Source organism: Scomber scombrus, chromosome 6, assembly GCF_963691925.1.
Source record: "Scomber scombrus chromosome 6, fScoSco1.1, whole genome shotgun sequence".
NCBI classification, from domain to species: Eukaryota; Metazoa; Chordata; class Actinopteri; order Scombriformes; family Scombridae; genus Scomber; species Scomber scombrus.
The window spans coordinates 31,579,278-31,592,522 of NC_084975.1; the positions used below are offsets into that span (position 1 = coordinate 31,579,278).

The 13,245-nt window shown below is 38.3% G+C and overlaps 1 protein-coding gene across 2 annotated transcripts in view; it reads left to right on the forward strand.

The window, feature by feature from the left end:
• Positions 1-13,245, forward strand: part of ripor1 (RHO family interacting cell polarization regulator 1) — a 69,158-nt gene that overhangs the window by 11,254 nt on the left and 44,659 nt on the right. Inside the window, exon 1 of one of the 2 annotated variants that reach the window (XM_062420288.1) lies at positions 12,103-12,564. The exons of the other annotated variant lie outside the window; for it this stretch is intronic. Within the exon in view, the coding sequence (XP_062276272.1) occupies positions 12,546-12,564 (19 nt within the window). The 5' untranslated portion in view covers positions 12,103-12,545. Of the gene's footprint in view, positions 1-12,102; positions 12,565-13,245 lie in introns of those variants that run through there. 2 annotated transcript variants of the gene reach the window in all.

Below are 13,245 nucleotides of genomic sequence, written 5' to 3' on the forward strand. Positions count from 1 at the left end.
TGACACAGATTAAACCATCCCATCAGTTCCCCTGCTCTGTGTATCTGTGTGTCTTTACCTGACCGTGCTGCAGCTTAACTTTCACAGGTATCCATGAAGGGTTAACCTAATGACACAGTTTCCCCTCAGTGCACCTGCTCCCCCCTGCAGCTACAATGTAAACTGTATTGTGTGTTGTATTGCTACACAAGGAGAGGATTGGAACATCACATTTTTATTCTAGCAGTTAAATTCAGGCACATCAAATACTTCTGATTAAAATTGAGCAACTTGCACTTTTTCAAACATTGACGTCTACACTCAACGTTAGATAAGAAGTAATATAATCAGTTCAATACATCAGCATCCAGACTTCAAAACACAACAATCCTCCAGCTTATTTTAACATGAATATTAATATAGTTATTTTCAGTGTATATATAATATGCAACTCTGAACCATATAAGATTGTCCACAAACCAGTAATTAGCCTGCTGCACTCCAGTGACAGTTAAGCTGCTTATTGGCCAGCTGGAGATTAACCAGAAAGTCCCCACTTGACAGGGGTCCACACACACACACACACACACACACACACACACACACACACACACACACACACACACACACACACACACACACACACACACACACACACACACACACACACACACACACACACACACACACACACACACACACACACAGAGAGTCATGTGGTGCTTAGTGAAGTAGGAACAGTCTGTCAGCTCATTACCAAGCTCACTCTACTTCACCACAATGACACATTTTAGTTTCATAGTTTCATCAGCTGGTGTTGTACAGTACTGAGCTGCTGTGTGAATAAACTTACAGTGGATTATTCTAAACGCATACAAATCAAGCTGAAGGAGTACTAGATAGTGATAATATAGACCAGGAGCAAGATGCAACTGACTTTCCATTATTTTTTAGTATTCTTGTTCATGCAAAATCAACCCTTCCTGCTGCTGCTTCAAAATAAAAGCCTCTCAGCAAAGATAACCTCACTACAGCTTTTGTTGTGAAAAAAAAACTACAAAACAAGTTTTAAATGCACTCAGGATACAATATGTTCAGAACCAGATTAGATGGGTCAGACCAACACCCCAAACCTCCCAACTCCAGATGTTGATCCTTGGGTGATCTTCTGCACGCCTGGCAAGAGCTACATGTTTACAAGCAGTAGTAGTTGCAAAAAGTCTTGACACACAAAGAATGAATGATGCCCACTTACAGCATTACTTCCCATGATCTGAGACACGCCATGTTGGTCGACTAGTCCACCAGTCCTGCCCAGGTTATTTGCATATTGACAGCAAATCACAATGTGAAAAAAAGTGCTTAATAATAGCAGGCGTAAATGCTAAGGCTCATGTAGCAGATGTCTTACGTGGTATATAAGTGCAGTCTATTTACCATTGATGGTGTGTTTAGGCTGACACCATATTCATCATATTCGACTGTTTACCTCACATCCATCACAATGAAAAATAAAACAGTTGCAATAACTTTGCACAGTTGTAAAATCCCATCTGAATGTTACAGACCAGTGTGTAGTGTTTTGGCATCTGATAAGCCTTTAAACTCATTAATCTGTAGCTCCAACTGGACTTCCTGGATTGTATTTCATTGTCTCACCGGAACCTCAAACAGCACACTCCTTGCATTGTTTTAACACTGGACTGTTTTCAGTCTGAATGCAGTATTACTGACTGTAGCCATCGTTTTACTTATGTTATGGCGAGGCCTTTTTTAAACTTCAGACTTTAATATTCTCGTGTCATACATTAAAGTATATAATAAAACTGAATACCCCCCTGTCCAATATCACTGAAATGTTGAGTGATTCAATGTTATACTGTCTTACAATTATTGTAGTATGTTGAGGGTGGAGTCATTAAAAACAAACTGACCTGGCACCAAGATTATCTGTGGAAATTGGTGTTTCAGTGACTGCTCAGACAGTGCGAAGGATGTTGCATGAAGTCAACCTCTATGGATGACTACCAAAAAGAAAACCACTGCTCACAAAATGGTAAAAAGCTGCAAGATTTAACTTTGCCAAACGTAAAAAGAAGTCTGATTGTTGCACATTCTTTGCTCAGAACCCCGGCCCCCCCCCCAAATGAATTAGTTTGCATCAGATGGGTTCCAGCATGTTTGGCGTGCACCTGGTCAGGACTACTGCGTATTGCCAACTGTGAAACATGGAGGATGGAGGGTGCTGATATGGGGGCTGCATGAGTGCAAAAGGTGTAGAGGAGACATTTATAGATGACACCATGAATGCAAGTTTGTATACCTGAATACTGAATGAAAAGATGACAACCAGCGTCAAGAATGTTGGCAGAAGAGGAATTTTCCAACATGACAAAATGTGCAAACTATGTGCGGAAACTATGACCTGGCCAAGTATGTCCCCAGACCTGAATCCAACAGAACACCTTTATAGTATTTTGAAGAGGAAGAAATGACAACAAAACCCCTCCAGCAAAGAACAGCTGATATGAATCATCTGTGAAGAATGACAGAACATCTCTCCACAGATTTGTTCTAGACTCATATGATCCAGGCCCAGGAGGATCCAACCGGTTTAGAAATAAAGACAGGCCATACCAAATATTGAAACATAAAAGAATGGAGTCTCACTAATGAAGGGTGTGCTGACTTTTGTTGCAGTTTGTTCTTTAAATATGGAAGTTGTTTTTTAATAACAGACAAAATAGTATTCAGTGGACAGGAGATATTGACCAGAGGTGTACTTCTCAATGACATGCATCTGAACTCTTAACAGCTTTGTTAAATGTAACAGCTGAATCAGGCTGAACTGACCACTTGTTCCTTCTCAAAAGGTTCAAGTTATGGGAAGCTGCAGGTTATAGGTCGGTAATGAAAAAACACTATTAACTATTAAGAGGTTATATCCTGGTCAGTGCACAGAAGCCCAGTATCTTTATTTTCTTTTTAAACATGAACTGCTGAACCAACCTTTCATGTGAAGCGCTGTTGCTAATAAACCCGATAAGAAGATATCAGTGTGTGGAGACACTTTGGCCACTTAAATCCTCGTGCCAACAGGGGCCATGCATTGTTAACTGCTGATAAACCTTCGCCAATAGAGATAGGACATACAACAAACTTGAGTTTCTAAGCATAGTCATCCAATGGAGCATGCAAAGTGTGAAGTGTATTAAACACAATATTATGATCCACTCCCCACCTAATGAGCAAGGCACTGTGAATTTAATTGCTTCTCCTCCTTTTAGATGAGACTCCCAGTGTAGAAGTGTGACATTCTAAATATATGAAGCAGGGCAGTGGAGCTCTATTAACATTCCCTGGATAAGGGTAAAAATAATTTGAAAAAAATCAGGTCACACAGACACCCAGATAGAAAGGCTGAGTTCCACCTTTATTTCACCCAATCCAGGAGCCAGCCCAAGCAGAAGAAACATATGACATACAGCAATTTGAATGTGAAATTATTAACATTGACAAATATTGTGCTTTCTTACGTCACTTAACAGCAGCTTGAAATATTATTAGTACTTGTCATTATCATTGTGTCAGTAAATTCAAGTTTGGGCACAAAAGGCAGGGTCTGGATGGAGGTTATGTTAGACAAAGAAACAGAAACCACATCAGGATTGAGCGTATAAGACTGAGACAGCTGACAAGCAAACATCACCCACTATGTGCAGTCCAGACAGTAAGTAAGGATCTGGACAGTTGTGCTTTTTTTGTCCAAATCCAGAGTGCAATCTTAAAATCACAAGAGCTGTTGCTGTATGAGGCAAAAGAATGATCTTAGAAGTGTTCTGCTAGACGAAAATACAAGATGAAATTGTGGTTGATGCGATCTCTACATGACATGATGCCCAGGTTAGATATATAGAGAGAGATAGAGACTAAACTGTCCTATCAGTGCTGAGTCTGTCAAGAAAAACAACTAGCTTCAGCTGAGTCTCATTTTCAGACAGCTAGTTGGCTAGTTAGCAGCTGACTATTTAAGTATTTATTTATAGAATGACTGAATAATGGTAAACTGCTGTAAACGGTAAAAATGCATATTATTGTTTTAAGCTTAAAAGTTGTGAATGTGAGCTTCCAGGATTCAAGACTGTGAAGCATCTCATCCTGACAGTCTGTGAAGCTAATGTTAGCTCAAGCAGCTAAAGTATAGTCCTGTAAACAGCAGCATCAGAGGTCATGAGTCACATATCAAAATTGTAATACTGTCACACTGACTGTACTATGAGAAACATTAATAAGTATGGTCAAATATAATTGTTACAAATTGTGAACAAAACACTCCAAAAACAAAACCCCCAAAAAACTTAATAATATTTAAATACTAACTGAACTTTCTCTGGTTGACCTCTGGAAAAAGAATTTAATATTTACAATGAACCCTTACATACTGTTCATATTCTGACTCATAATTAGTCACAACAATTCATATTCATAAATTCTCCATCAGTCATTAATAAATGTTTGATTAATCAAATGGAAAAACACATTCACAATCATTTTATGGTCCAGGTGAACATTTGATAGAATATGATGAATACAATATCATGTTTGAGTACTGATTTCTGATTTATTTTTATTTGAATAAACCGAATTTGTACATTTACATATATAAAAATGTGCATCAGCTGCACAAAAATTAAAAAAAATTATTTTTATTTTTGTATACTGTGGGTCACATTAGGAAAAGTCCAGCTCAAAGAAATGTGTATATGGTGTTTTTACAGCTCCAATGTAAATAATGGGTGAAATTTGATCTTGAACAGCTGCATTGATTGTTTTTAAATGTAGAAAATGTTTTTATAATAATTGTGATTGAAGTTACAGTATTGGTCAGATGTTGGCAGTTATATAATGTCTAATTGAATGTTTCTGAGGACAATGTTTAACAGGATTATTATACTTAACTAAAACTAAGACCAAAACTAAAACTAGCATTGAAAAAATTATTTAGTTAACTGAAATAAAAATTGAAAAAAGAGTTTTGTAAAAAACGAAAACTAAATAAAAACTACAATGAACAATGCAAAACTAACTAAAACTAAACTGAATTGCAGATCAAATCAGCTTAGTTTTTATTTTCATTTTCTCAATTTGAACTGTATGGTGTTCAGTTAGTACCAGTAGGGAGAACACAAACACAGTGTCAGCATTATTTCATCCTTTACAGCTTCTACTAATCAAAGCTTTCCTCCTGATACCGGAAACACTCAAATTAAGACTAATATTATTAAAAGTAAATTAAAACTACTTCATCACTTGTTAAACTAACTAAAACTAAACTGAAATAAAAAAGCAAACTGAAAAACGAAATAACTAATGGAAATGTCAAAACTATAATAACCCTGGTGTGTAATAGGTTAGGTTTGGTTTGGTTTGGTTTGGACAGTGTTCCTGTTTTGTCTCAGTCTCAAGCTGTGCCAGGCTCCATGAATCTTTACAGTCAAGCTCTCTGGATTCTTCTGTTCTGTTTATGAAACCCTCCCATATCACCACAATGTGCCTCCCCCGCCCTCATCTCTCTCTCTCTCTCTCTCTCTCTCCCCCCCCCCCTCTGTTGCCAGCATGTATAGTAGGTACTGTCTAGTCCGCAATAGTCCAAAATGGAAAAAACAAAATCAGCTTTGACACTTTAACTATCGAAGCTAAGATAAGCAGAAAGCTGCGAAGTGGAAGTCATTGTCACATTTAATTATCTCTGGTGTTGCCTTTAAAAAATCCAAATGTTTTAACTTTAAAAAGTTTTCAGAAAGTTTTTCTATGAGTTACTGTATCCATATGTCAAACCTATAAAACAAACAATAGCACATGTGTCTGTTGTAAAGAGGATGATGGATATGTAGTTGTTTCCTGGATTGAAAATAGTGTTAGGAGGAGGACCTTGAACACACCAGCAGAGGGAGGTCTAAAAAAACAAGTCACCACATGATGATACTGTGAACTTGGGCAGAAACATAACTGTACTGTGATGTACTGGTCATCTGTAGGGAGCTCTCAGTAAGCTGATTTTAACAGATAACAGATAGCTTCCTGGAAGGTAAGAAATACATCCTTAAACGTATAGTATGCTAATGGTTAGCTGTAATGTAAAATAGTTCAGCCTCTGTCTGAAACAGGCCGTTTAGCTCCTGTCTCTTTAAGGGCCATCTTCAGATGAGCCCGCTCTGTTCTGATTGGCCAGTTTCTGGATGCTGGATACAGAGGCTACATAATTAAATGATTGTAGCAGGATTTCACTACTTTTTTTTTCGTTCTTAACTTCAAATGGAAATGGAAACTCGTATTTAATTCCGTGGATGTTTGTGGGCATGTGCAGATGATCTGACATCATCATGAGGAAGAAGTAGAGGTAACCTTGAAATGATGTGTTCAGAGCAGGCTGAAACCTGAGCTTTTGGTTTTTGCAGGCAGCATTTCTATACATTCACCTCTAGTTTTTGGTCTTTGACAATGTTTAACATATAACATTAATACAGTATGGAAATAACAGAAAATCACAAAGTATGGTACGTCCCCTTTAGGATCCACAACAATTGAAAGAAGAACAAAGTGAATGGTGGAGGAAGATGTAGAGAAAGTTAAAGAGTATACCTGGTCAGTCAGGGTCTTAGAGGTATGGAGGGAATGGAAGGAATGTGCCTTCATATCAGCGGTGTGTGTGAGAGCTGGAGAGTGTGTACAGATGACTAACCAGAAAAATGGATTATGTTGACTGAGTGAGTGGAGGAGAGTTTAGTTTAAAGCAGTGTGTGTGTGGTGGGGTGGGGGTGGGGGGTGGGGGGTGGAATCATGTTTCTGTCCACCTGCTGAATGTAAGACCAATATTCTCTCTCTTTTAGTTCTGTTTTTGCTCTCTACCAACTCATGAGGGAAATATCTGCTCTTTAGCTGCTTTATACCTTTCATACTAGAAATTCAGCTCAAAGTGCTTTAAAAGAACTTACACACATCAAGTGTTTCACATTAAAAGGCCCTAAAAGGAACATAAAACAATGTTTAAAAAAGAAGAAAATGAAAATTGAAAAACATTAATGTAATAAAATATGGAAAGTAGTGTCCTCCATTCCTCACTGTGTACGTGCTGAGTGGAGACTGTAGAAGAATTAAAGGTAAATAACTCTGTCCTCAACCATAATGGTAGTCTGTGTAGTGTAGCTCCCACTCTCCAATCCCACCCCCAGCCCCCTTCCATTATTATGCTATTATATTATCATTATATCAGTGGTATAAAATGATCTTCAAATGACAATAATATCGTTTATCGCGATTATTTCTGACACAATATATCGTCCAACAAAAGTAGTTATCATGACAGAACTAGCCAAAATATATAATAAATAGAATTTATAAAATCAAGTAAAATACAACATTTTAAAATAAATGAATAAGAAGTATTAGTATCATAATAGTGAAAATATTGATTATAGCTACTTTAATGTCAAGTGTTTCTTTTATGTTGGTGTGGAATATGAGACATTAGTTCCTTATTTAAGTATCTGTTTGTATGTTTGAATTCAGTAGGTACAGTATAGAAAGGTGGGATTGTAAAAAAACGAAAAATTGACAGTGGTCATCAACCTTTCTCAAACAAACATCACTTGATGAGAATAAAAACCTTCATGTGTATCACCGGTGAAAAGCTTTTAACGTGACACAGTCGTAGTAGCAGCATTATGTTCTGATGGTGAAAATGAATGAATGCTTCGTGATTAACTTGGCACCTCACACAGATGGACAGGCTGGTAAGCTCAGTAATGCAGCATGAGGTCACCACCGTTGTTCCCAGGAAGTAGAACATTTTCGAGGAAGCTCAAGACCACATTTCATAGACTCTAAAAGAAGTCACATTGATACTGAAGCTACACTTGAAGTAGACGTTCAAACCAGGTCATTGCAGTTCTCCCTCCTTCTTCTAGAAAACTGTTTCTGCCAAGTTTTGATGGGGAATAGATTCTGTTTTGGATTTAATCTAGGCTCTTACTCAGCCACTCCTGGACATTGTTTTTCCTTCCTGTGTAGCTTCGACTTTATTTTTAGGATCGTCTCACTCTGTCAAAGGCACACCACTTAAGTGTTTAGTATGATGCCTATAACGCTCAACTTGATCTCAACACTTGGACACAGATGATACATGACTTTTTTTTTTTTTAGCAGCTTTAAAGTTGTGAATGATGTATGGCAACCCCTATGTCTCAATCTCTTTCAGTGTTCTCTCTGTTGTTGTATGTCAAATAAAACCTAATTACATCCTCTTGTCGTGTGTGTGGGTGTGTGTTGGTATGATAGGGAGTGTGTGCGTGTGTGTGTGTGTGTCTTGTTGTGAGATGAAGAGATAACCCTTGAACATGTTTGTGTGTTAAATAGCAGCTGCTGTCCTGCTCTTGAGAGATACTGAGCTGTCCACAGTGGACTGGAGGTCTTTTTGTCCACAGTAATGAAGAAATAGAAGAAGAAATAACAATGGCGGAACTTTTTGAGGAAAGGTTGTGCGAGTTGGTTAGAAATTTTAAATATATCGTTTTTGTCTTTTATGCAAGAGGAACATTATCAATATCTCCTCCACAGTCGCCATGTTTGTTTTTGAGTTTGTTGTTGTCATAAACTTTTGACTCTGAGCTGCCCCCTGGTGGACGAATTGGTTAACATCCATGCCAACGTAAAGGACGCGTGGAAGTATGTGAGCAGTGACTGTAACATCGTTTGAAAAAGACGTATACATTTTCGTACGTACGTTGAGCATAAATGGGCCTTTAAGGCTTGTGAATGAGGTTCTGTCTTGTGTTTCTACTGTATTTTACAAACTGGGACATTTGGCTTTTACACGTCACCATAAAGGAAAAGAGCGTAATACGTAGGCGGGTGAAAGAAGAGGTTGTAAGACAGACAACAGTGTAGTTTATAGATATTCTTCAACATTTACATGAACATTAGGTACAAGTCTATACAGAAACAGAGAATCCAGAATAATGGTGGCATCAGGTCAGTGGCCCCAAACATGTCCGGCACCTGGAACCACTTTATAGTTTTTGGCTAGACCACAACAGTAGGGCCAGCCTTATGAACACAAATGTCTGTCAGTGACTGAGTGATGAAGTTACACCATTGGTCAGCCAAAGGTGGTCAAAGCTAAGTATACCAGAATACATTTCACACCAACCAACAGCTGTTGATGTTCAAGACTGTTAATATATGACTTTATTAAGTTTTCATATTTTTTCCGACTAGAAAGTAACCATTTAGATCCCAGTTACTGTATTCTTTAGTTTAGTTCATGTCCCATTTGCTAACATGGAGGCAGCAGGATTTATGACCTGTACTGCAGCCAGCCACCAGGGGGCGATCAGGATGCTTTGGCTTCCCTTTTGGGAGCTGTCATACTGTCCATATTTATATACAGTCAACGGTATAACCCAACCCCTGCTGTTCATTTCCTGTTTTTAACCATCTAACAGTTTTTTTAAAAAGTGTACTACAATCGTCCTCTAACCGTAACCCTGTGGTTTTTATTGTAGCCATGACAACAAAGGTGACCGAACATTAGTTACACAAGTAGTAACTTTAACCCCACACCAAATGTTTGTCTAACCTTAACAAAGTGATTATTTTAACCCGCACCATCATATTTCCATAAAACTAATCAAGTGTTTTTGTGTATAAACCTAACAGACCTTAACCACAGCACTATCACATCATAAAACATCATTATTGTCCGGCTGATTACTGACAGCAGGGACACCTGATTAGAATGTGTTGTTCTGGAGTCACATGGTCAAACCATGTATGTGGTCCTTTAATTTGGACTTGTTATATTTCTAAAATCTTGTACTAGTATCTTTTGGGGGCAGTTTATGGTTTTATTAAATAGCACCAGTAGAGAGATGGCAGGGAATGAAGGAGAGAGAGGTGTGACCAAGATTCCTAGCCCGACTCCAATCTGGGATGTTGTGGTTCATGGGTGGTGATGCAGGCACCACTTTGTTTCATCATTTCATTTTCTCTGCACTGTCCTCATTTCTGCCAGATGCTGGTCCACTTTTTCTTCTTTTTTAACTGCTCCTCCTGAATGTCGTCCTCTCAACAAACACTGCTGGCCTACATATCATGGTTCATCCAACAAGCTCACTCTATTCTTCTTCTTTTTGAAGCTCCGGTTGTTACAGATAGTTACAGTAATATAATGATGGCTATTGTTGTTGTGTTGTTGGGTCTGCTTCTAAGGTCAAAGGTTAAATAGATTAATCCATAAGAACATGGAAATGACAGTGCACTTATCCCAATCAACCAACCCTGTACCAGCTGATAACATAATAACAACCGATAACGTAATCATTTTACCCATTTTTTAATAACGTCATAACTTGTCAATAATGTAATAACATTTCTGAACTAATAGCATAATAACCTTTGCCAATAACGTAATAAGTTATTACGTAATTGGCCTGGTAAAAAAAAAATCCTTTTCAAATGTAATAACTGGAGCCGATAACGTTATAATATACTAATATCACTTTATTTAAGTTTGATTGAATTAATAGGAAGTGTCACACTTGGCCAAAAATGTTATTAGTTTCAGGAATTTTATTACGTTATTGGGAAGTTATTATGTTATCATCTTATTACATTAAACAAAAACAGGCAAAATGATTGTGTTTTTGGTTGTTATTATGTTATCGGCTGCTACAAACCCTAACTACCAAAATACCTACAAGGTAAGGCATAGGTTAAAAACAACTACTACTTAAACATCCTCTGTGGGATTAAAAAAAAGGCAGAAAACCTTTCAGACCTGCCTCTTCATTCACACTGGTCACCTGCAATGGATCCTCCCTCATCCTCCTTAATCCTACACAACACTCATAATACAGAGCCCACTGTAGCCAGCCAGCCTCCCAGCTCTCCTGGATATCTGCTTGATCCTATCTTTGTGAGTGGCACAGACCAACCCACCCCTTTAAACATCATTGTCAACATATCTCGACCAATCATGACTCACAGCGCTGCCATCAAGCTGAATTTAGTGTCACCTCCTGAGCAGCACCACACATGTACAAGCCTTGACAATGGATACATTTAGTCAAGTTAGTCCTGCAGTGGAAAAATGCTAAATGTAATCCATAAGGAATGTGCGCTTTTACAAATTTGGCCAACTAAGATAACGTTGCCTTGGACATAAATGGAGTCAGACTCACCTTTTCAATGCTGGACGACCCTGTTTTTAATCCTCTGCTGAACCCTTACATACTGTTCAGGACCAAATTTGACCCATTTTTTTTTTACATTTGCTGGACTTTTCCTAATGAGAGCCACAGTTTACAAAAATGGAAATAATATTCATCATTTTTTTTGAAGTTTTGTGCAGCTGATATGCATTTTTATATATGCAAATGTACAAGTTCAACCCGTGTTTAAAAATCAGTATTCCAACATGTTGTATTCATCATATTCTAAAAAAATTTTCTCCTCGACCATAAAATAGTGATTTTTTTCACAAAATAAATCAAACAGAAGGATTAATCAAACATTTATTAATGACTGATGGGGAATTTATGAATGTGAATTGGTGTAGAGACTAATTATGAGACAGAATATGAACAGTATGTGAGGGTTAAGAACCCTAAATGAGAAGAATCTCCACTTCACCAGGATATGGTCCCTGTGCTTTAAATAAGACCCTTACTGTTCAGCTTCCTTCTCCTAAATAATGTGAGTCATTCAATCCTTTAAAACAATGAAGAGCTGAGCTTTGTGTGCACGTTTATTCACAAATTAGAACGACCTTTTTCCCATCGCTGGCGCTCACATGACCTTTTTAAAAAACCTTTTTATGAGTTATTAATGGAATTTATAGATATTGATAGCACAGTGGGAGGATGTTGGGGGTGTGTGTGTGTGTGTGTGTGTGTGTGTGTGTGTGTGTGTGTGTGTGTGTGTGTGTGTGTGTGTGTGTGTGTGTGTGTGTGTGTGTGTGTGTGTGTGTGTGTGTGTGTGTGTGTGTGTGTGTGTGTGTGTGTGTGTGTGTGTGTGTGTGGTCTGAAACAATATGTTCAACTGGGGGAAGGAGGGGCAGGAAAAACTGGTGATGTCAGCAGGGAAGAGGTGGGAGGCCCGCCTTGCTTTTTCCTTTTTCCTCCCTCCCGCCTCCCACTCCTCCTCTTCTTCTTCTTATCAGTGTGGTGAGAGAGAGAGAGAGAGAGAGAGAGGGAGAGAGAGAGAGAGAGAGAGAGAGAGAAAGGGGATCAGTAGGCGAGTAGACGAGGGATTAACAACTGTGACAGCGGAGATGGGGGAAGAGAAAAAGGGAAATAGGCCGGGATAGAGAAGCGACGCAAACTAAGAGGAAACAGATACAGTTACTCCCACCTGACAGAATAAATTAAGAAAAAAAAATAGTTTACAAAAAGCGAGAAACTCAGAAAGTGTGTGCCACTCCACTCGGAGCGAGAAACTGGCCGCTGGTTTCTGGAATTGGGTGGATCCGTTGTTGGGAAGACTGGTCATCAACCACCACAGCTACCATGTACAGTGGATATGGAGGTATGAGCCTGTGTGCTGCAGCATCTCTAATCATTAACTCTGTGTTTGTCAGGATGAACTTGTTGTTGCTGGTTAACAGGTTTCTGACTTGTTGTGAGTTAATGTCCAGAGAGAGAGAGAGAGAGAGAGAGAGAGAGCGAGCGAGCGAGCGGTCAGTCCAAGCAGCTTGTGTGTTATATCGGTTTGATTTAAACACAGCAACATCCAGTGTAGTCTCAATGTGTTTTTTCACACTTTTCATCACTTCATTGAATTGGTGTGCAGTGTCAAAAGAAGCTTCCTCCAGAATAATGAATAGATTCCTCAGCTCAGCCTAGTCTTAAAGGACAATGCCACTCTGCCACACCAGCTCTTGTGTAATGACGGTTGGGTTCTGTGTGTTTTTTTTTTTTTTTTAAATCTTTTCTCTCTTCTCTCTTATTAAACATACAGTTATTATATGCTAGATCTATACATCTACTCAAGTCCTCTGTCTTAAATATTATAGTTTCATCATCATAACTTAGTCTCATTTTTAGACATGATCAAAACTATGGTAGATATTTTATTTCCAGTTTTGGTTTTCTCTGTTTTTATAACTATTAAGTCTATTTAGTTTTTGTTTCATAATGTCTCATCAACATTTTGTCTTCATCATGGAAAAAGTTTGTCTGATTATATTTAGCTACACAGTTTCCTTTT